This window comes from Panthera onca, chromosome E1, assembly GCF_046562875.1.
Source record: "Panthera onca isolate mPanOnc1 chromosome E1, mPanOnc1 haplotype 2, whole genome shotgun sequence".
Classification (NCBI taxonomy): Eukaryota; Metazoa; Chordata; class Mammalia; order Carnivora; family Felidae; genus Panthera; species Panthera onca.
The window spans coordinates 19,584,502-19,604,489 of NC_138352.1; the positions used below are offsets into that span (position 1 = coordinate 19,584,502).

The following is a 19,988-nucleotide window of genomic DNA, read 5'->3' on the forward strand; positions in this document are numbered from 1 at the left end:
CCCGGGTGCCCCTGGCAGGGGATCATTTCTGAAAAGGGGTTTCCCCTCAACTTCTAAAACACGCTGTGGAATTACTCTCTAACACACGGAAACCAAACGCTGGGTGCGGTAACAGGACTTCTGGGGGGAGTTTCCAGGGACCTCGGTGACCAGCAATCGCTAGGCGCGGACACCGGTGGTGGTTCACGAGTGCTTCTTGCTGCCCTGACACGAGCCGTGGACTCCCGGCTCTTTCAGCCTCCTGTGCCACACCCGCAAGGAGACTACGTGTCCCCGTCTCGGGGTTTTCGTCGGCGCCCAGCCCCAGACGCTCTGCCCGCGGCAGACGCACAGCCCGCGGCAACGGCCCCGCGCGGGGGGCGGACCTGGCCAGCGCGCCCTGCAGCTCCTCCTCCTTCTTGGCCAGCTGGACCTTGAGCTCGTCGATCTGCGCCTGCAGCTCCGCGATCTGGTCCTGCAGGTCGGTGGTCTCTCCGTCGAGTTTTCTCTTGGCCTTTTCCAGCTCCTGACGGGTCTTTTCTTCCTTCTTTAAGCGTTCTGAAAGGCAAGGGCCAAGAAGCTCTTTAGCCGACAAGTGACAGGCCACATGAACGAATTCGAGAGAGAAACCGACCCGAGCTGAAAATACGCCATTTCACTGAAAAGCGGCCACCGCCTTGACCCCACCGTGCCTACAGCTCAGCCGTCAGAAACCCGCGGAGATCAAGCTGCAGGCAAGAGCGGTCGGTGGGAGGATGGTATTTTCAGGAAGAAACTGGGTGGATTCTGTCACTTCGTGGGAAGGGAGCCCACAGCCATCGCTGGGCCCAGGTTTGCAGAGGGGCTCAGCAGAGGCGAGGGCAGTGTGCCCGGAGCCCCATCCCCCTTCCCTGGGAGTTCCTGGCAGGACCCAGGACTACAGGACTACAGTGCCTCCTGGCACTGAGGCAGAGGACAGAGTGGGGGCAGGTGTCACAGTCCCGCGATGATCCTTCAACTACGCCGGCGCTCCTTCCCTTCCCAGGACTGTCCTCCAGCAGAGCCAGCGTGTGGGAAGGTGGAGACTGGGCACCGCGGGCTGATCACACGGCCGAGACAGAGCAGGCACGTGTGCGCTCTGTGCTCCCCTGAGCGGAAGAGCCACGCGCTGGCAAAAATGGTTTATGAAAATCTCTCCCGCTGCCATCCTCTCTCGTCTGTGCTAAGCAACCGCGAGACAACAAAACCTGAGATAGGTTTTGACAAACCCTCTCGTTTTCTCCCTACTGCGAAAGCAGTGCGCTGGGAGAGTGCAGTCACGGCCACGCAGGTGCTGTAGGGACACGTGACAGCCGGGCGTTGAGCGCCGTGTGCTGCTCTGATACAGACACAGGGTCGAGCCGCTGACACGGCAGATGCGTGGATGCCTCCCCAGCTTCCACCCTCTTTCCCGGGTTCTTGTGTAGAAAGCCAGGGTCCGCTCTGTAGACACCCTGGGATTTCCCAACACAGCTTCTGCCGTCTCCGTGCGACGCGATTCCCCTCAGCGGGTTCTCTGTCCCCAACACTTTCCGTGGCAGTAGCCATCAGTCTCTTTGTGAAGTGAATCCTACACGCCCTCACGCAGCTGTCAGATTAAACACAAAGTCCACTGGCTTCTACGACTCAAACTTAGAGCCCCGCTGCGTCCATCAAGGGGGCAAGGCGTTTCACCATGGGATCTAACTTCATAAAATCAAAGTTTAGGTTAGCGCTACCCCATCATAAACACTTGGAGACTAGGCAGCAGATAACAACTCAAAATACGCCCATGTAATTGAATGCAAACTGATTAGTAATCGGCACGCCCATTTTCCATTACCACATGTTCTGATTTAAGTAAAATCTAAACACTCACAAGCCCAGTCCCACGTTTCTCTGACCCCAAATACTAACCTTCTAAATCGGAGATCATCACTTCTTGCTTATTTCGGATTTTGGCCAAATTTTTGGCCTTTTCTTCCTCTTCAGCCAGCTGAGAGGAGCACTCCGCGATGCGATCCTCCAAGAGTTTCTTTTCCTGAGTAGAAAGCCACCGTTTCAGCGAAGGCACGCACAACCACGCGTGGGGTGTGGTGTCACTCAGGAAACGGGCTTGTGGCACCACGTCCCCCCGTGGCTCCGATCGCTCCCGAGAGGTGGGAGGGTCACTCGCGTAGGCCCCCCCTGCGCCGCCCCCCCCGCCCCCCGGGTCCCGCAGCCCGCATGGAGCGAAGCTGCGTGTGCACGGGCAGGACCTGGTCATCGAGGGGGGACCGATGCACACAGAACGTGCATGTTACACATCTGAAGGATCAGGAGGCTATTTGGTCCCAAGATCTAAACAACTGAAGACTTTCTACCTTTACAAATCTATAGAAGTTGAGTGTTAGAAAAAGTAAGTAAATGAACCTGAACTCTTGAGAATTTCTTGAAGGAAGCCCCTTTCAGCGAGTCTGTCAACATACGGATTTCCCACATTCTAAAATCCACTTTTTAAAAATTTTTTTAATGTTTATGTATTTTTGAGAGAGAGAGTGAGATAGAGCACGAGCAGGGGAGGTGCAGAGAAAGAGGGAGACGCAGAATCCGAAGCAGGCTCCAGGCTCCGAGCCGTCAGCCCAGAGCCCGACGTGGGGCTCGAACCCACTGACCGTGAGATCGTGACCCGAGCCGAAGCCGGACGCTCAACCGACTGAGCCACCCGGGCGCCCCTTAAAAATCCACTTTTTAAGGAGGCTCCACGCCCAACATGGGGCTTGAACTCACGATCTCAGGCTCTACCCACCGGTCCAGCCAGGCACCCCCAACCAGCTCAGAAGCAGTCTCTTACTTTGATAAATTTGGAGTTTTGGTCCTCGAGAAGCAGGATCTCCTCCTCCATCTTCTTGGTCTTCGCCTCTGCCGTCACCTTCTCCAGCTGGAGTTTCTGGCGAGCCCCTTCCTCCTCGTCCAGCTGCTCCTCCAAGTCCTGGGGAAGCAGAGCACACAGTCAGCCGCCCCCCGCCCTCCACAGGACGCCACCACGCGCCCCTCCATGACGGCGCAGGGAAGTGAAACGCTGAGGCGTGGGGAAACGCCGAACGGCAGGGGTGTTTTTACAGACGTGAAGCACAGGGAAGAGAAGCAGACGTTTGCAGCCACTGCAGGCTGCAGCCCAGCCCGGGTCTATCCTTCTGGAAGCCGATGTGGCAGAGGACAGCAAGCTCCGAAAACCAGCATTCCTTTCACGCCGGCAATTTCGGGACATAGCCACAGGTGCGATGTACGTAAAAAGGTCATTTATAGTATCGAAGGACGGTGAGCGTGCCACAAGATCTCTTGCTGAGTAGAGGGTGTATTTGTGAAGGGGAATAACATAGGAATTAAAATTCGTATTTGAGAGAGGGGTGGTCTCGGCTCAAGCCAAGCTCACCGCGTGAGCCCATCCCCAAGTGGGTGGGATTCTGGCGTGTGCAGGTTTCTAAGGTAAGACACACTTCCGTGTCCTGCCCTGCCTCATCATACGCAGTACACATGTACGTTATGGACCAGGGCTGTACGGACACATCCACGAACGGTCTGTTTACAAAACCTGTCGTGGTTGACTCGGGAATGAAACCCATGCAAGAGATGGTCATTTTCTCGTGGAAAACTTCAAACACAGCAGCAGAACGAGCCGGAAGGGCGCACCCGTCAGCCCAGCTTTGACAAGCGTCGGACTCACGGCCAGTGTCCTCCCCTCTCTACCTCCGCGGTCCCCCTTCGCCTCTTGGGTTATTTTGCGGCAAATGCCAAACCTCACGTGTTACTGTAAAACCTTCAGGCTGTACCTCTAAAAGATAAAGACTGCTTAAAAAGACATTTTTGGGGCGCCTGGGTGGCTCAATCTGTTAAGCGTCTGACTCTTGATCTCGGGTCAGGTCACGATCTCGCAGTTCGTGGGTTCCGGCCCCACGTTGGACTCTGCACTGACAGCATGGACCCTGCTTGGGATCCTCTCTCTCAAAATAAATAAACTTAAAAAAAAATACATTTGTTTGTTTGAACTGGAATCCAAGTAGGGTTCACACACTGTGACTCCAAAGCCTCTAGAGACTCCTTGTTCTCTAGGCTCCCGTGGATCTCTGCCTCCCTTCCTTGCCACTTATTTGTTTTTGAAACAGAATAAAACAGGTCATTTGTCATAAGGTTTCTTTCCCACAGTCTGGTTTTGGTCAGGTGCATCCCTGTACCGCACAGTCCTAAATTCACAAAAGCAGTGAACAGAGCAGTACGTTCAGTATAATTTCAACTATATCTGTATATCTGGTTAGAAATACAGGCAAGCAGAAATAATGTCGGTAACGGGGGTGATGGGAGGGAGGAGACCAGAGGTGCGGTGTTCCCTAGGTTTTCTACAATAAGCGTTTATTTGATACCGTAATTAGGAAATTCATCTTAAAATCAAACCAAAAACAGCTCCAGTTGTTTGGTTGAAAAAGGTACACATAAGAAATCCCTCAAAGGCTCACAGGTCAGAAAGGAACAGAGGAGGGACCGACGAGGTTGAGTTTTCCCAGGGGCCATGTGGGGACCGTAGGACCTCTGATATTCTGACTTCTGGATAGGATTTCCTCAGATGGAGGAAAATGGGGAAAAAAAAGAAAACAAAAAACAGAAAACAAAACCTATTACCATCAATATTTTTAGAATGTGTTTGAATGAACTTAGATGTCACACAATGAGATAATAAATTCAGAGAACAGTGCCAAAACCCGAGAAGCCCCAAAGGAATCTAGTAGGGAAGGGGAGGATAGGAAGTACAGAACAAGCAAAATACAACACTAACTCTGCTCCCCCAGCACAGGGCTGTTTTTCTGCACACGCTAAAGAAACACAGGCATTTCACACGAGGGTGTTAACAGCTGGAGAGTACAAAACCAGGCCTGGGGACACTGGAGGGGAGGGACTCTGGGCACCCTTCCCCCACACGAATACACGTTATTTCCCAAACGAGCACGTGCTCTTAAAAAGAAAGTCCCTACTATGGGTAACACCACCACCAAGGAGAGCCCACTATTGCCGGCAGAAACTCTAGGTCCCTGTATGGTCCCACATAAAAGCACACGTTTACACTCATAAGTTGCAGCAACGTATTTTGACGTCGATCTTCCCGCACACTCCTTAGTAATGCACTAGGGATCCCCGTGACGATAAACCTCTTTTTACCTGTAACTGCACGGAACTGCCGTGGCTTAACACTCCCGACTGGCACATCATCAGATGGCTTGATCGATTTACGCTTAGAATAAAGTCCCAGAACTGGAATTGCTGAATGAAAGCGCACTTTTTACAGGTCTCGTGATCTTCTGCTAACCTATCAGGAGGCACCGGGAAGCTGAGTGCCTTGAAGGATGGAAAGTGTCCAGATGAGTTACTGCACGCGGTCTTTACCAAGGAAATAACGTGAGATCTTCTGCGGTTTTGAGAATCGTCCGAATTGTCTGAGCTTTGCCAAGGTAAGTTATCAGGGGAGAGAAAATTCAAGAAGAGACCTGGACGAAAGTCTGGTGCTGGACCCACGAAGCAACGGTGGCTGAGACACAGACACCGTGACACTCAAGGACATATTCGGGAGGCTGGGTGTGGGAGACAAGGAGAAAAAGAGAAGGGAGTGTCCTAGGCCGTGGGCAGAGTTAGCACCGTCTGAACCGTGTATCTGCACGACGCGGGAGGGCAGCCTGTGTCTCCGTAACATGGTAACTCCTGGGAAGGGCTAAGTGTTTTATTCTGATTCCTGGCCGCCTCCTGTGTTGGAGCTGAGCCCTTCTTATGAACCAAACTCCCGAACAGAGGCCTATCTATCTAGTGAACGGAGCGAGCAGTGCCATCATTAGTGACAACACAAAGGACAAACGGGGTCCCCTACAAAGTGTTCCGGACCCTGCGATGCTCCTACTCTGAATCACTCTGCACTCTGGAAGACGCTCGAAGACAGTCTGTTATGTGTGTGCTTTTAGTGCTGGACGTCTTAATTTTTTTAAGTTTATTTATTTTGAGAGAGAGAGAGAGAGAGAGGGAACGCGCTACGTGCGAGCGAGCAGGGGAGGAGCAGAGAGAGAATCCCAAGCGGGCTCCATACTGTCAGTGCAGAGCCCGATGGAGGGCTCGGACTCACGACCTGTGAGGTCACAACCCGAGCTGAGACCAAGAGTCGGACGCTTAACCGACGGAGCCACCGGGCGCTCCCATCGCCGGCCATCTTTGAAGGGCAGGACCTGGAACGTGGACTCCTGTCGCCCCTCAGGGGACACAACGCGAACCCACAGCTTCCATTCGTTTCTTCGGCAGGGCCGCTCGGAAAACCCAACCCGGCTCTGGACGGAGACCGTCCTACGTACCTGAATGTGCGCTTGCATCTTCTTCTTTTCGTTCTGGAGGATTTGGTTTCTTTCTTCTTCCTCCTCAACCCTGGATTCCAGGTCGTGGAGGATCTCCTCCAGCTCCTGCTTCTTGGCGGCGAGCCTCGCCCTCATCTCTTCCGCTTCGGCAAAGAGCTCCGTCTCTGCCTGCAGCTGCTCCGCCAGGATGTTCTTCTCCTCCAGAAGCTGCAACCACAACCGAGCGTCAGTGCGGTCGCTGCCCCCGCCTCCCCCCGCCGCAGACGGTCACTCGGATTTCAGCGGCCGTGCTCATCACCGGAGAAATGGAGGCTTACGTATCGGTAACGTCACTGGCAAAACTTTCCGATATTCTTTACGGCAAAGCGAGCTAGAGAACGTTTCCGCTGGTTTCTGTCTCAGGTCATCCTGAACAACACTAAGTTCCCGCGACTTTAGGAGCTCCTGCTCTTCCATTAAGGTAACTGACAGAGGCAGAGGGAAAACCTTATTCGAGTGTGTTCAGGGGGCCAGCTACGGCCGTCTGGGATCAAGGGATACCCCTGGCCTTCATCGTTAGTCTCTCAGGCCCTGAACCCTGAACCCGGTCGTCTACACACGCTTCCCGAGCCCCTGCCTGGTCTGTGAAGCATCCCCACCGGCGAAGGACGCTGACCCAGGACTCGGGTGGCCCGGCGTGGTCTCGTCTTTACTTTCGAGGCCCTCGGGAGCCATCCCAGGCAGGGGACACGGTGGGAGTCCCACGGGCAGCAGGTGTCAGGAACGCGTGCCTGGCGGCAAATGGGACACCTACGTGTCCACGAAGGGCCGAGGCGGAACCGCGTGAGGGGAGGCGGACTGTGGTTTACGTGAACCCAACTGTGGCGGGTGCGGCCGCCGGCAGGTGGGTCCCCGTGAGCGGCACCCGGGCGCACCTGCTGGTGCTTGCGTTCCATCTCCTCCAGCTCGCCCTCCACCTTCGTCTGCTTCTCCTTCACCTTCAGCAGCTCCTCGTCCTTGGCCTGAAGCTCCTCCTCCTGGCGGGTCACTTGGAGGAGCGGCTTCACCTGCGACGGGATCAAATCGCAGGTCACCCAGTGCCCGGGCGGGGACCGCGGCCTCGTCCAGGCTCCCCCTCCCCCCACGCCGCGAAGCCCACCTTGGTGAAGACGCGCCACCACTGCCAGTGACGGAGCTTCAGGTAGGCGGCGCAGTTCCGCTGCAGGACCTTCAGGGCGCTCAGCTGCTGCTGCTTCTTGGCGAAGGCCCTGGACAACCGGGAGGACGGTTAGTGCGCAGAGAAAACGCGTCCTGATGGCGGCCGGCCGCTTTCTTCGCAGACGCTGCCCCGAGCGTCCCTCGTCCCCTGCCGTGTGCCCGTGTCCGCACGTTCCCGGGCACGAAGAGACCCCCTGCTCCCCAGGTTCCTCACGCTCCCCTGGCTGGTGCCCCTGATCGCTAACTACTTCCTCTTCCAACCTGGCACGGACACGGCATCGTCCCCTTCCAGCCTCATCTTGCCCGCCCTTCCTCCGCCCTGCAGCATCCCGGAGCCGGAAGGACCCGCGGACGGTCGAGCTGATGCCTCTTGTTCACAGACAGACAGACGTTCATCGGCCAGGCCACGTCCCTCCGGGACACGCAGACACCTCTCGAGCCCCAGTCTCCTCGTCACCAAGTCTGGGCTTTCCCACTCCCCTGTGCTGCCTTCAGTGGCCGATGATCCCAGACCCACTTACTGGTCATCCTTCGCAGTATGTTCAGTTTCTCCCTCGCCTTCAGGATCGGAGCCCCCTTTCTGAAGCCCCAACCCCCCTCTCTGGCCTAAACAAACCCCAACCCCCAACCCAGGTCACTGTGCTGCCCCTCCTCCTAGTAGGTGACTTACCTTTCTACTGACGATGACACTTTCAGGACCCACAGGCTCCCCAGGCCCTACCCTGCGCCCCCTGTGGCCCAGCACTCTGGCTCCGCCCCCATCACCTCCTGAACTGTCGAAGGGCTTCCTGCGCTCTGAGCCTCTCCCTCAGGCAGGTCTGTATGGCCTTGTCTGCTGCACGCCCCTACGGACCACCTACTACGGAAAACTAGGTCACGAAGGTGACCTCGTGGCCTCCTTCACCTTGTCGCAGCCCCAGGCTGGCTGCACCCTGTCCACAAACGCGGCCCCCTTCCCAACCAGGCTCGGCTCCTCGGGAGCAGAGAGCACGGCCCAGTCACTCCTGTGCTCCAGCATCCGACCCAGGGAGACACGTACTCAGGGCCCCTCAAAATATGTGCCGGGTGAACAAAAGAACCATCGGGCGCCCCTAGATCTGTGATCATTCCTCCGGCAGCCTTTCCATAACTCTTTGTAAGACCGGTTACAGGGTTCTCCGGGGCAAGAGACGCACTTGAAGGAAACGGAAAAGACAGTAAGAAAAGTCTAGAATTATGCGTTCACTCCAGCAACGACCAGTATCCACTGGATTCACGCGGGACGGCCTCAAGACTAGACGGTCGCGGTTCAGGAGCACGGACGGCTCCTCTTGCCCCTTCTGCTGCCCTGCGGGTCCCATTCCCTCGCAGGACCCCGGAACTTCTGTGTCGCCAACTCGCCGCTTAAATGTCCTCCGGCTGTGGCCGTGTACCTGCCCTGAGTGTCGCTCCTACCAAATCTTCTTCCTTCTTATTCCTACCAGCTGAGCCAGTTTGGCCAAGCCTTAATTTTAATAGTTTCTGCTGCAAAAACAACAGTTTCAAATGCAGTTTTTAGCACCGTAAAACAGCATCTGCCTTCCCATTCTTGCAGGCTCCTTCAAGGCTGCCATAAAAATCCCTCAACCTCCTTACTGAGGACCGTCGCCCTGATGTCCCCGTGGCCTCTGGGAGAAGATGAGTCAAGAACATGCCGGCTACTCTGTCTGAACGAGGCAGCTGGCTCCCCCCACCCGCCACTGCCTTCAGCTGAACCTGTCTGCCGGGCGCACCGCGCTCTCTGCCGGGGGCTCCGGGACCCGCCTCTGAAGTACGTCATCTGGTGTCCCGGTGTCAGGAGGCCGACGTGCCACAGCCCTGTTTCTTCCCTCTTTGTCCACCGGTGCCAGTGGCCTCTAGGGTGCTCCGGCTGCCAGCTCACGGGCTTCTGTCCATGTCTGTGTGTCTGACCTGTACGCACTGCTCTGCCTCTTTCCGAATTCTAGTCTGGCTCTTTCGAAGGCCTAATTTTGGAGCTGCAAATGACAGGCACAGTGCGTTATGTAGCGGTCACACGCTTGTGTTAGCTGTTAGTCTTTAAGAGGAGATCTTGGGCGCCTGGGTGGCTCAGCTGGTTTAAGCGTCTGACTTTGGCCCAGGTCATGATCTCACGATTCGTGGGTTCCAGACCCGCGTCGGGGTCTGTGCTGACAGCTCGGAGCCTGGAATTTGCTTCGGATTCTATTTCTCTCTCCCTCTCTCTCTCTGCCACTCCCCCACTTGTGCTCGGTCTCTTTCAAAAACTGAATAAACATTATAAAAAATTAAAAAAAAGAAATCTTTCTGATTATGGATCTTGGTGATAATTTTGCAGGGTTCAGAGTTCAGGGAGGAAGCGGCACGTGCTTGCACAATTTATATAGTTAACGTCCCGCGTTCCTGACAGCTGTAGGCTTCTGGCAGCCATGAGGAAGGCACCCGCCTGTGTCTACTCCTGTTCTGTCAGGCGTCTTGTGCTGCGGCAGATACGGTGACACGCGGCAGGCGAGGGCACGGAAAAACCAAGCCTTCTGTCCTTGCGCATCGTTGCCTGGGTGTGAATCGTTGAGGACGTCACGCGTTCTTGGACTTTCCCGAGCCGCCTCTTCTACTCGAGACTCTGTCACGTGTGGGCCAAGACTCACAGATCCCGCCTCCACCTCACTGGGCTGAAATCCCTCAGGACAGCATCGGGCGGCACACTGCCCGTCGCCCGGAGCTGCCCTCCTGCCAGGCCGACGGGGAGCGTCGGGCTGCGGACCGAAGCCTCCGGAGCAGGCCCACCCTCCCCTCCGAGGCCCTGGGCTCCTGCGGGAGGAGGTGAAGGAAACACCATCACTGCGTCTGGCTCCACTCCGGTCCTAAGCAACCGGATCCGGATCCGGCAACCGGTCTGTCTCTGTCACCACCGCGGGCCGGGGACGGCCGTCTTCCATTCCAGGGTCTCCCACCACGGCGCTCCCGATTGCTCTCTGGCCCCAGCCTGTCCTGTCGCGGTAGCCGGGTGACTCTCAAGACCCACGGTCTTCAGCTCACCCCTCAGCGTCCTTCCTGCTTCTCTTTCCCTGCTTCCCTCACCCGCCAGGCTCCGGGCACGCCTTCTAGAACTGCTTCTGTGCTGCTCCTACTGGAAAGCTGCTCTCCTCCCAGCCCCCCTGCCCAGGGCCGGCACCTTCCCCATCCTGCGGATCTCAGAGCCTCGGAGAAACCCACGCCGAAGCAAGACCCCCAAGCCCTTTATTTTCTGTCTTGGCCCGTTTCCTCACGGCCAAGGTGCCCTTGCACCTACAGCATAGAACAGCGCTCGGCACCCGCCCACGCTCCACGAGTGTCGGATTCGCGATTATCCACTTACTTTCTGGCCAGGTAACCTCTGCAAACGGCCTGGAAGAAGATGATGATGTCGGTAATTTTTAAATCTCTTTCTTCCTCTAAGTGCGCCAAAACGCCAGCTCTGAAAAATATCTTGCTCTGTCCGATTCTGTACAAGTTTGGGTCCAATTCTAAAGCCCTGATCTGAAAGAGGGAAGAGTCCGTTCACAGCTTGTTATGGGACACACCGTATCGATAGTCTGCAAACCAGAGAGGTCGAGGGAAGCTTACCATTCGCTCACAAGCCTGTTTGCCATCCATGAAACCCTTGGGAATAGCATTTGGAGTCAGGATCTCGTATCTGTAAGAAAAGCAGCCCAAAGATCTCCTGTTAACATCAGTGGACATGTCTGCCTACTAACTGTGAGTTCCGGGGCGCCTGGGTGGCTCAGTCGGTTGAGCTTCCACCTTCCGCTCAGGTCATGATCTTGCGGTTCGTGGGTTCAAGCCCCCATGTCAGGCTCTGTGCTGACAGCTCAGAGCCTGGAGCCTGCTTCGGATTCTGTGTCTCCTTCTTTCTCTGCCCACCCATCCCACCCCACTCGCACTCTTTCTCTCTCTCTCTCTCTCTAAGATAAACAAATACTAAAAAAAAGAAAAAGAAACTTCGAGTTCCGTTTCTCTAAGAGGCAAGAATCGTGTCAAAGTAACAATAAAGAAACAACCAGGGGGTAATCTGAGATTTTCTGCACATCTACCCTGTTTCTTGAAACAGGAGGCAAACTGAACACGAGGTTAATCCTCCAAGGACAAACACTAGGTTTAAGCAGCTGTGCCAGAGAAAAGTAAAAGCATAGTGTTTGAAAAAGTCTTTTTTCATGCGCGCCCCCCCCCCCCCCCCCCACAACGTGTTTTCAGGCCTAAAACACAAGACGACTCTGGCTCCCTGCGGGTGACTTGTAGGCATTTATTATGTAACAGAAAAGGCTGCAAGAGCACTACCCAGAGGGCTCTGCTTAGCAAGGACCAGGGTGACATTCAACATAGCACTGGTCTGGGGGGACATATGTTCACTGGGCTGTACTTTTAAGATCTGTGCACTTTATGCAGACTATATACCTCAATAAAAGTGAATTTTACCAAAAAGACGTTGCTCGTATCAAAGGACGAATCCTGGCTATCTCCATCAGCTTTGTATTCTGGATGCCAGTGTGGCACTTTCTTCTGTCAACAAGAAGTAAAATTCTACCCAGTGTTTATCATACAGCTGGGGCCACAGAAAGGTCTCCCCCAAACCCATAAAGGTTAGAATAGTTTCTCAGCTGGATTCCATCTGCAATGGCAGCAGAAAGCGCCCTTCTTTGACCTGCAGACTCGTCGGTTATGGAACGGCCAAGGCTGCCATAATCGAAACTCCGACTTCCAGGTTTTCTCCTGGAAAAAGCCAATGACCTAAGTCCACAATTTAACTATTTCTCACGTTTTCATTCGTTTCGACTGCATCCACTTCTGTTATCTCCTGCCTTTTGTTGTTTGTAATCCTTTTCTAATCTATCCTATTCCCTACTCCACATTACCGATAAAAAGACTAAGTCTACATGTGAGTACCTGGTGGAAAAAATACACATACGTTTACACATAAACACGCCTGTGCGGATATAGTCACCGAGAGAAGATGGAAAGAAATATCCCAAAATGTTTTCAAGAGTCACTCCTGGGTGATTTTTATTTACCTTTTTAGTTCTCTTGTATTTTCAAGTTTTCCTAAAAGGAATATACGTTACTCGTTTATTTATTTTTTTATTCTATATATTTTTTTTAAATGTTTATTTCTGAGAGAGAGACAGAGTGTGAGCAGGGGAGGGGCAGAGAGAGAGGGAGACACAGACTCCGAAGCAGGCTCCAGGCTCTGAGCTGTCAGCATGGAGCCCGATGCAGGGCTTGAACCCATGAACCATGAGATCATGGCCTGAGTTAATGTCAGACGCTCAAATGACTGAGCCACCCAGGCGCTCCTCACTCACGTATTTTAAAAACCCAGTTAAAAAGGAATTATGTGTACGTCTTGGGCAGAGCTATGTGTACAAGTGCAAGGTCAATCCCCAGCCTCGGATATTTCTCTCGCACGGCCAGGAACTAGCCTTCCGAGCACCCGTGGCACCTGCCGGCATGTCAGCGCTACAGAGAAGGCACTCAACGTTCTCGGGCAATAATAAAGGTAATAATGGATTATCCCTTTCCTGTATGAAAATCAAACTGAAACTACACGAGAGACCGGGAAATGTTTTTTGTGCTATCAGTGTTCCAAAGCACATCAAGATGCACCGTGATACGTCCTGGGAAAAAGGTATTGCCGTACCTCTGTCTGAACTCCTGGAAAACTATCCGGTTGGGGAAGCCCTGGCGACAGATCCGGATTCCCTCCAGGACTCCGTTGCAGCGAAGCTGGTCCAGCACCAGATGCGGATCCAGTTTTCCAGCCTAATCAAGCAAACGAGACGTTCACCCTTCCATCTCCGTAACCTGACCCAGGGCGATTCTGAACCCCGGCCCGTCTTCCGCGTAACACGCACCCGCTTCTCGTGATTCGGGATGATGCAGCGGACAAAGTTGGGGTTGGTGTTTCGGAGCGTCGCCATCAGCTTGGTGAGGGACTCCTTGTAGAGCTGCCCCACGGTACGGAACATGCCCTTCTTGGTTTTGTAGGCAGAGCCAAAAGCGGTCTCCGTCATGCCAGTAACTTGATCCAGACCCACAATGCGGTCCACTGGTGAAGAGAAAAGAGAAGAGGAAAATGAGCCCGGCGACCTCTTTCGCGGGGCGAGAAAAGACACAGTGATAGTGCAGCAGCACAAGCTTTGTGGGGACAGATGAGGAGATGCCGGAGAGGTAAGGCAGTCAGCGTATTTAGACACCGCACAAGCCGTGGAACTAACAGCCACACACTCCCATGGCAGGGAACTCAGTGCTCGGACAGCCCCGTACCACATCCCAGCAGATGCCTCCCGCTGCGCTGGCGTCAGGAATGCGCGGTCTGTGGGACATCTTGCCTGTCACACCCACCATCGCTTGGGAAATGCGAGATCGCTGCTGGCATTATTGATACACAAGCCGATGCTGTGACGTGTCTACTGGGAAGCGGCTTACGAAGATGTACCCGGGCTCAGAGCACATCGGTGACGGTGGCGCCCAGGGTCGGGGACCAGAGTCCCGCTTCTCAGTCAAAATCACTGAAGTGGTTGGCCGGGTTACGTCAACCCGGGGGGTCAGGAGTGAGTGAGCTCCAGCTCTGTCCTCCAGGCACAAGCGTGCTTTTGAAAAGGGAGGAGAAGGCTGGGCGGGAAGGAGCCGGACAGGAAGCAGAGCCTCAGCTGAGGGCAGCGATGGTGAAACTTCCAGAAGGTTTGCTCTGGCGGCTGCCAGAACTTCCGGCACGTGAAGTGCTCTCGTTTAAAGCAACTGTTAAGTAAGTCAGACGTGTTTCTGGAATGTCTTAAGAGCATGGACAACACCCACCGAGCCCCCCAGGAATGCCCTTTCATTCCTGACGGCCCCTCCGCTCCTGCTGGTTGCTCCCCAGACCTGGTGCTCAGGGAGGGGGCTTTGTGAGCAAGACCCCACTCGAGGCCCCGCGTCCAGTGAGGCTTTTACGGCCAGGACACCGTGACCCGGGAGGTAAGGTTCCTACCATGCAGGCCTTCAACCGCAGCTGGTAAAGGCCGGACAAAACCCGATTCACCTGCAGCCTACGTGCGCACTGCCCTACGATGTCTTCAAAGCAGAGCCACCACACTCGGAGGCTGGGATCAAAGCCACGCCCGCCTGTGCCCCAAAGTCTGTCCACCTCCCCCTCTCTTTCCTGTGCCTCCAACCTGTCCCTCCTCACTTGTTCCAGCGGAAAACGGTGCCCAGCCCCAGCCCGGCACGCGCCACGGAACCGTGAACTTCCTCTGACCCCGTCGTGTCCACCCACCTGTCTCCTCAGAGCCACGCTTCTTTCTAGAGTAGTTCACGCCGGCCACACCTCACGTCGTGCTCTCCACCAACCGCCCGCTCCCTGGGCACCGGGCTGGCTTCCGGCCCACCCGCCTCCCCTGCCCGACGCTGCTCGGGCAACAACGGGCCAACCGCCAGCAGCGTCTACCTGCCCTTGACCTTGGTCCATCTGCCGGGGGCCATCACGGCGGCCTGTGACGGCCCTCTCCACCCCGGCTTCTCTGCACACCACCTCCTCCGGGCCTCCACCTACCTCTACGGCTACTCCGGTCCCGCTGACTTCTTTTCTCGTCCTGAGTGCCACGGCACCCACTGGGGCCCAAACTCCACTCACCTCGGACACCCTTTCAGAACAAGGCGGTCTACAAACAGAGGCACACACTGCTCCACCTGCTTTTCTCAAGGCACGCTCTCGTCCTGGGTGACCTCCCTTGCGACTTGAACTAGCTTTACCTGACTACCCGGCACCAGTCACCAAACATGTGTCACTCCTCTCCACTCGAAAGTCACAGAGGTGCCTCTGCCTCCCACACGCTCTCGTTAACACCGCATCCCTCATACCTAGCAGAAGTCTGGCCTGTCGCAGGCTTGACGCATAGGTTAGCGACTAGATGAAGCAAAGGTTAAGTACATTTACAGTTACCACCAGTGAGAAAAGCATTGAAAAGAAAGAGCAAGGTGCTATAAGGGAGACGGGTGGTTAGAGATCTCTCAGAAGCAGTTCTAGTTCGTGCCCGGAGGGTAAGAATGAGCCAGTGGAGAGCAGACGGTTCCAGGCAGTGGGAACAGCATGTGTGAGGGCCCAGGGGCAGCAGGTGTGAAAGAAGCTCGTGCCAAGGAAGCGTTACGGGCAGAGAGATTTGGGGCGCCCCCTGCCGGTGGCCACACACAGAAGGGGCTGGGGAGGGGTCACCAGAGGTGACACGGTGCCCGTCCAGGTCCCGAGCAGGATGATGGCAGCTGAACCAGCGATTACAGAGGGGAGGGAGCGAGAAGGGAGACTCGAGACGTTCTGGTGGCAGAACTGACTTGCTCTAACCATCAAGCCGATGTGGAAAGTATGGCAGAGAGACCGGAAGAACAAGTCCTGGGACTTTGGCTTGAGCAGCCGAGGGGCTGATGGTGCCCCTGGAGGATGGGGAGAAGGGGTTTTTGTGAGTGGGGGCACAGGCTCCGAACTCCGTAACCCTGGGGCACCCGAGACGAGACGCCAGCGGACACCCGGCCATGGCGGTCTGTGCTAGACAGAGGGAAATGGGAGCGGTTACGGGACCGGATGGGCCACCCCAGGGCGAATGCCCAGGACGAGGGCCTGGGGCCAAGATGGGGAGACAGGAAGAACCAGACAGGAAGATGAGAAGAAGCCAGAAGTGGGAGGAATCAAAATCCCACAGTGGAGCAGGTTCTTGGCCACGCCCTCCATCTACCCCCATCCCTCCTCCTGTGCCTCCCGTGCAGAAGGGACCGCCAGCTACCGAGGCCAGAGACCAGGAGTCACCTCGACTGTCCTCACACCAGCCGCTCACCGAAACCGGTCAAGCCAAATGTGGACACGTCTTCCGCGTGGCCCCCCGCTCCGTGGCTCAGTTTGGGCACCCAGGGCGCCCTCACCTGGATTCTGCAGTAACCTCCTGCCGGTTGCGGCCTCCCTCTGCCACCCACCCCCCACCCCCAGTGTTCCTCCCACACTGGCCCGTGGTCCCGGGGTGGGGGTTAATGGGTGTTTCTGAAAGACCCTACTCAACAAGTTCCTTGTTCCTATACTTCAGACTGTTCCATTTCTCCTGCAGCTTATAGGCCGTGGTCCAGATCCCTCAGCCCAGGAGTATAGCTGGTGACGCAGAACTCAGGCCCGAGTCGGAAACTCCTGCCACTCGCGAGCTGTGTGACCCGGACGGAGTCCACTCCCCTGACTGCTGCAAGTCTCGGCTGCCTCCCCTGTAGACGTGACCGACCTCAGAGAAGCAGGAGGTGCCTGGAGAACATTCCAGCGCCAATGAAGGGGCCTCTGGCCCTCCCTCCCACTGAAGCTCCAACTACAGAACAGGTGCACCTCGTCAAAGACACAAGGCCCTCAGGTCCCTGCCCTTTCCTGTCCGCCCGGAAAGCCGGCCCTCTTCCAGCCATCCTGGCAAACACCTCTTGGCGTTTAAAATCCTCACTCCTGGGGCGTCTGGGTGGCTCATTCGGTTAAGCATCCGACTTGGGCTCAGGTCATGATCTTGTGAGTTCAAGCCTCACAAGCCTCATATCGGGCTCTGTGCTGTCAGCTCGGAACCTGGGGCCTGCTTCAGATCCCCTGTTCCCCTCTCTCTGTCCCACCTGCTCGTACTCTGGCTGTCTCTCAGAAGCAAATAAAACGTTAAAAAAATAAGTCCTCACTTCTTCACCTAACTACCTCTTCTTAGGTCCCGGTGTCCACCCTGCCTCCACACTCGGTGGGCCAGCCCCTCCTCTAGGCTTCAGATCGTCTAGGCCAGATCCTGGGACAATGTTACCTCTATTCTGGGTCTCTTCCCAGAGTGCAGAGCGCCCCTGGGCACATCTCCCCAGCATCTGGCACACGTGCAGGACCCTCAGAGCCACTGCCTGGTGTCTCTGGACCCTGTGACCACCAGCTCAGACGATTTCCTCTGCTCCCCCTCCCCCCCCCCCATCGCTCCGAACCGTGTTGGCCTGAAAACGGTGCTTGGCAACTGTGTAATAAACTATGTAGCAAACACCCCCTCAGTGAGTGATACAGTTACCCGCAAGGACGGGTCACGCCCACAAGCCCACAACGAAAGAGGCGGCGAGCCAAGTGTGAGCAATACTTTGCGGGGATTCGGCCACACCGGTCCCGCCAGTTCTCTGACCTGTAAGGGCAGCTGTTCAACACGATGTCATGCTGGTGTCTAAGCGCGCAGTTCTGGGTGGGGGCTGCTTTTTAAACTAAAAACAAACAACATCATTTTCATGAACCTGAGTTTTCAAATTTGGTATTAGTAAAGGTAACCCAAAGCTAAACGTTCAGAATTTTTAAAACGTTGATGCTTTGGACTTTCAGTTTACCTGTCTTTTAATTCAAAAACTTAAACTGAGAGTCAGGTTTTAAGTGAGCAAAATGATCTCGAGGGGACAAGAGACACTTGGGGAACTTCATTCAATGGTCAGGGCCACACTAGTAACACAGGGTTTCACTTCCAAATCAAGGCCTAGAAAGACCTCTATTTAAAAAGACTATGTTGGGGGCGCCTGCGTGGCTCAGTCGGTTGGGCGTCCGACTTTGGCTCAGGTCACGATCTCACGGTCTGTGGGTTCGAGCCCCGCGTCGGGCTCTGTGCTGACTGCTCAGAGCCTGGAGCCTGTTTCACATTCTGTGTCTCCCTCTCTCTCTGACCCTCCCCCGTTCATGCTCTGTCTCTCTCTGTCTCAAAAAAAATAAATAAACGTTAAAAAAAAAAAAGTAAAAAAATAAAAATAAAAAGACTATGTTCTCGTCTAAAACGGTAAAGGCAGGCACCAGAGAAAGGCAGAAAATGCACACATGAGCTTCTCAGCAACTTGAGACGAGGCCCGTTATGGCTGCTGATCCCTGCCACCGGCCTCGGTCCGCGGTGTCGGCAGAGCGTGGGGCCGCTCGCTGGTGGGCGTCTCACAGTATCTGGTCGCCCACGACCCTGAAAGGACCTCGAACTATTTTACCCTAATGTTTAATTTGTTCGTCCATACAAACGTATGTGGACGGTGAGAAGTCAGGGGGTGCCTGCAGCCCCACCGTCCGTGAGGGCACACTTAGAATCTGAAAGCACAAAAATGGAATTTATAATCATCGATCTCTTAAAACTGCCATCGGCAGTTTTTTTTGAAAAGTAACAACTGTACCATTTGGTGCCAGAATGCTTGACCCGCTCTTCCAGGGGATGATCTCAGGACACGAGAAGTCTAAGAGATTCTCACATCCCTCGCATCTGCGTGGGGCAAAATACGGGTGCTACTAAATTTAACTTCTGTATTTGAGTCAGTTCTTTGGAAACGCACTTGCAGGAACCAAAACGGGGGGAGGAACTTGTTTTAACGTTCACATCGGTAGCCAGACGATGAATGAGAACTGTATCCAGTGTACCTACGAAAGGTGTCGGAGACCCAGCCCCGTATTAGGCATGCGGCACGGTCCCAACACTCATCGGAACAAATCAAGACAATCCTACTCTAACGCGCACTAAAACGTTGCCGACAGTTAAGAGCAGGCTCGGAAACAAATATTCAACAGCCGTGAATTCCCAGAAACAATCTTTAACATCGAAAGGTGTCTCCACGTACCTCCATCACGTGGTAACGACACATTAGTGCTGGTTCCGCTACTGGGTGGTGGAACCAATCTGCTCATTGTTCTAGAGCGTCTGGAGATTTTTAGAAAAATTCCAGGAAGTCCACAGGTGGACAGGGAGCATGCGATCCTTGGGTCTTCCTCCTCCAGGGGACTGCGGCTCACTGCCCCGGCAGGGCCTGGAGTGGTCTGGGCAGATGGGGACCCCCTCCTGTCTACAGCCTCTCCCGCACGCCTGCTCCCCTCTCACCTTGACGGGCTCGCTGGGCGCACGGTCCCCCTGCCCTCGGCTGGGCCCTGGTGCTCGGTGAAGAAAGGGGACGTGCGTTAGGTAACTGCCGAGGACCTAGACATATACTGATCTTCCGGGTTTCGTAATTACAGCGGCAGCAACACGGGTGCGGCACAGATGCAGGCTCACAGACCCTCACGCGTGACACTCGCGATAACCCTGGTAGAGCCAAGGGTCACAAGCGGCTTCTCCTGGAGCTCCCAGCTCTTGTGAGGACTCAAGACAAGGGGCGCCCTCAGGTCATGATCTCATGGTTGGTGGGTTTGAGCCCCGCATTGGGCTCTGTGCTGACAGTTTGGAGCCTGCTAGGAATTCTCTTTCCCTCTCTCCCTGCCCCTCCCCTGCTTGCACTTTCTCTTTCTCTCCAAATAAATAAACTTAAAAAAAAAAAAAAAAAAAAGACTCAAGATAAAAACAAAACAAAACAGGACAAGACTATTTTGCACAACAAAACACCTCCCTCCACGACCCACAGGCCCCAACCCACAGGTCCTAAAACAGCACTAAACACAGAGATTATGACTGGTGGATAAAAGTTACAAGAAGA

General features: G+C 54.9%; 2 protein-coding genes across 9 annotated transcripts in view; one reads left to right on the top strand and one right to left on the bottom strand.

Moving 5' to 3' along the window:
• Positions 1 to 9,665, top strand: part of NDEL1 (nudE neurodevelopment protein 1 like 1) — a 90,396-nt gene extending 80,731 nt beyond the window's left edge. For 2 of the 5 annotated variants that reach the window (XR_013552101.2, XM_078437782.2), the window contains one exon: positions 534 to 1,153. Coding sequence is in view for 4 of the 5 variants with exons in the window: in XM_078437782.2 (XP_078293908.1) it covers positions 534 to 567 (34 nt within the window). In the remaining variant the exon portion in view is untranslated. Of the gene's footprint in view, positions 1 to 533; positions 1,154 to 9,108 lie in introns of those variants that run through there. The other 3 variants (XM_078437776.2, XM_078437775.2, XM_078437774.2) reach the window with 2 other exon arrangements.
• MYH10 (myosin heavy chain 10) overlaps positions 1 to 19,988 on the bottom strand; it is a 130,103-nt gene that overhangs the window by 26,908 nt on the left and 83,207 nt on the right. For all 4 annotated transcript variants that reach the window (XM_078437767.2, XM_078437773.2, XM_078437769.2 and 1 more), the window contains 10 exons: positions 13,418 to 13,611; positions 13,204 to 13,325; positions 11,136 to 11,205; positions 10,888 to 11,048; positions 7,477 to 7,585; positions 7,253 to 7,384; positions 6,339 to 6,545; positions 2,810 to 2,947; positions 1,894 to 2,017; positions 366 to 537 (listed from right to left, as the gene is read on the bottom strand). In XM_078437767.2, the coding sequence (XP_078293893.1) occupies positions 366 to 537; positions 1,894 to 2,017; positions 2,810 to 2,947; positions 6,339 to 6,545; positions 7,253 to 7,384; positions 7,477 to 7,585; positions 10,888 to 11,048; positions 11,136 to 11,205; positions 13,204 to 13,325; positions 13,418 to 13,611 (1,429 nt within the window). The remainder of the gene's footprint in view (positions 1 to 365; positions 538 to 1,893; positions 2,018 to 2,809; positions 2,948 to 6,338; positions 6,546 to 7,252; positions 7,385 to 7,476; positions 7,586 to 10,887; positions 11,049 to 11,135; positions 11,206 to 13,203; positions 13,326 to 13,417; positions 13,612 to 19,988) is intronic.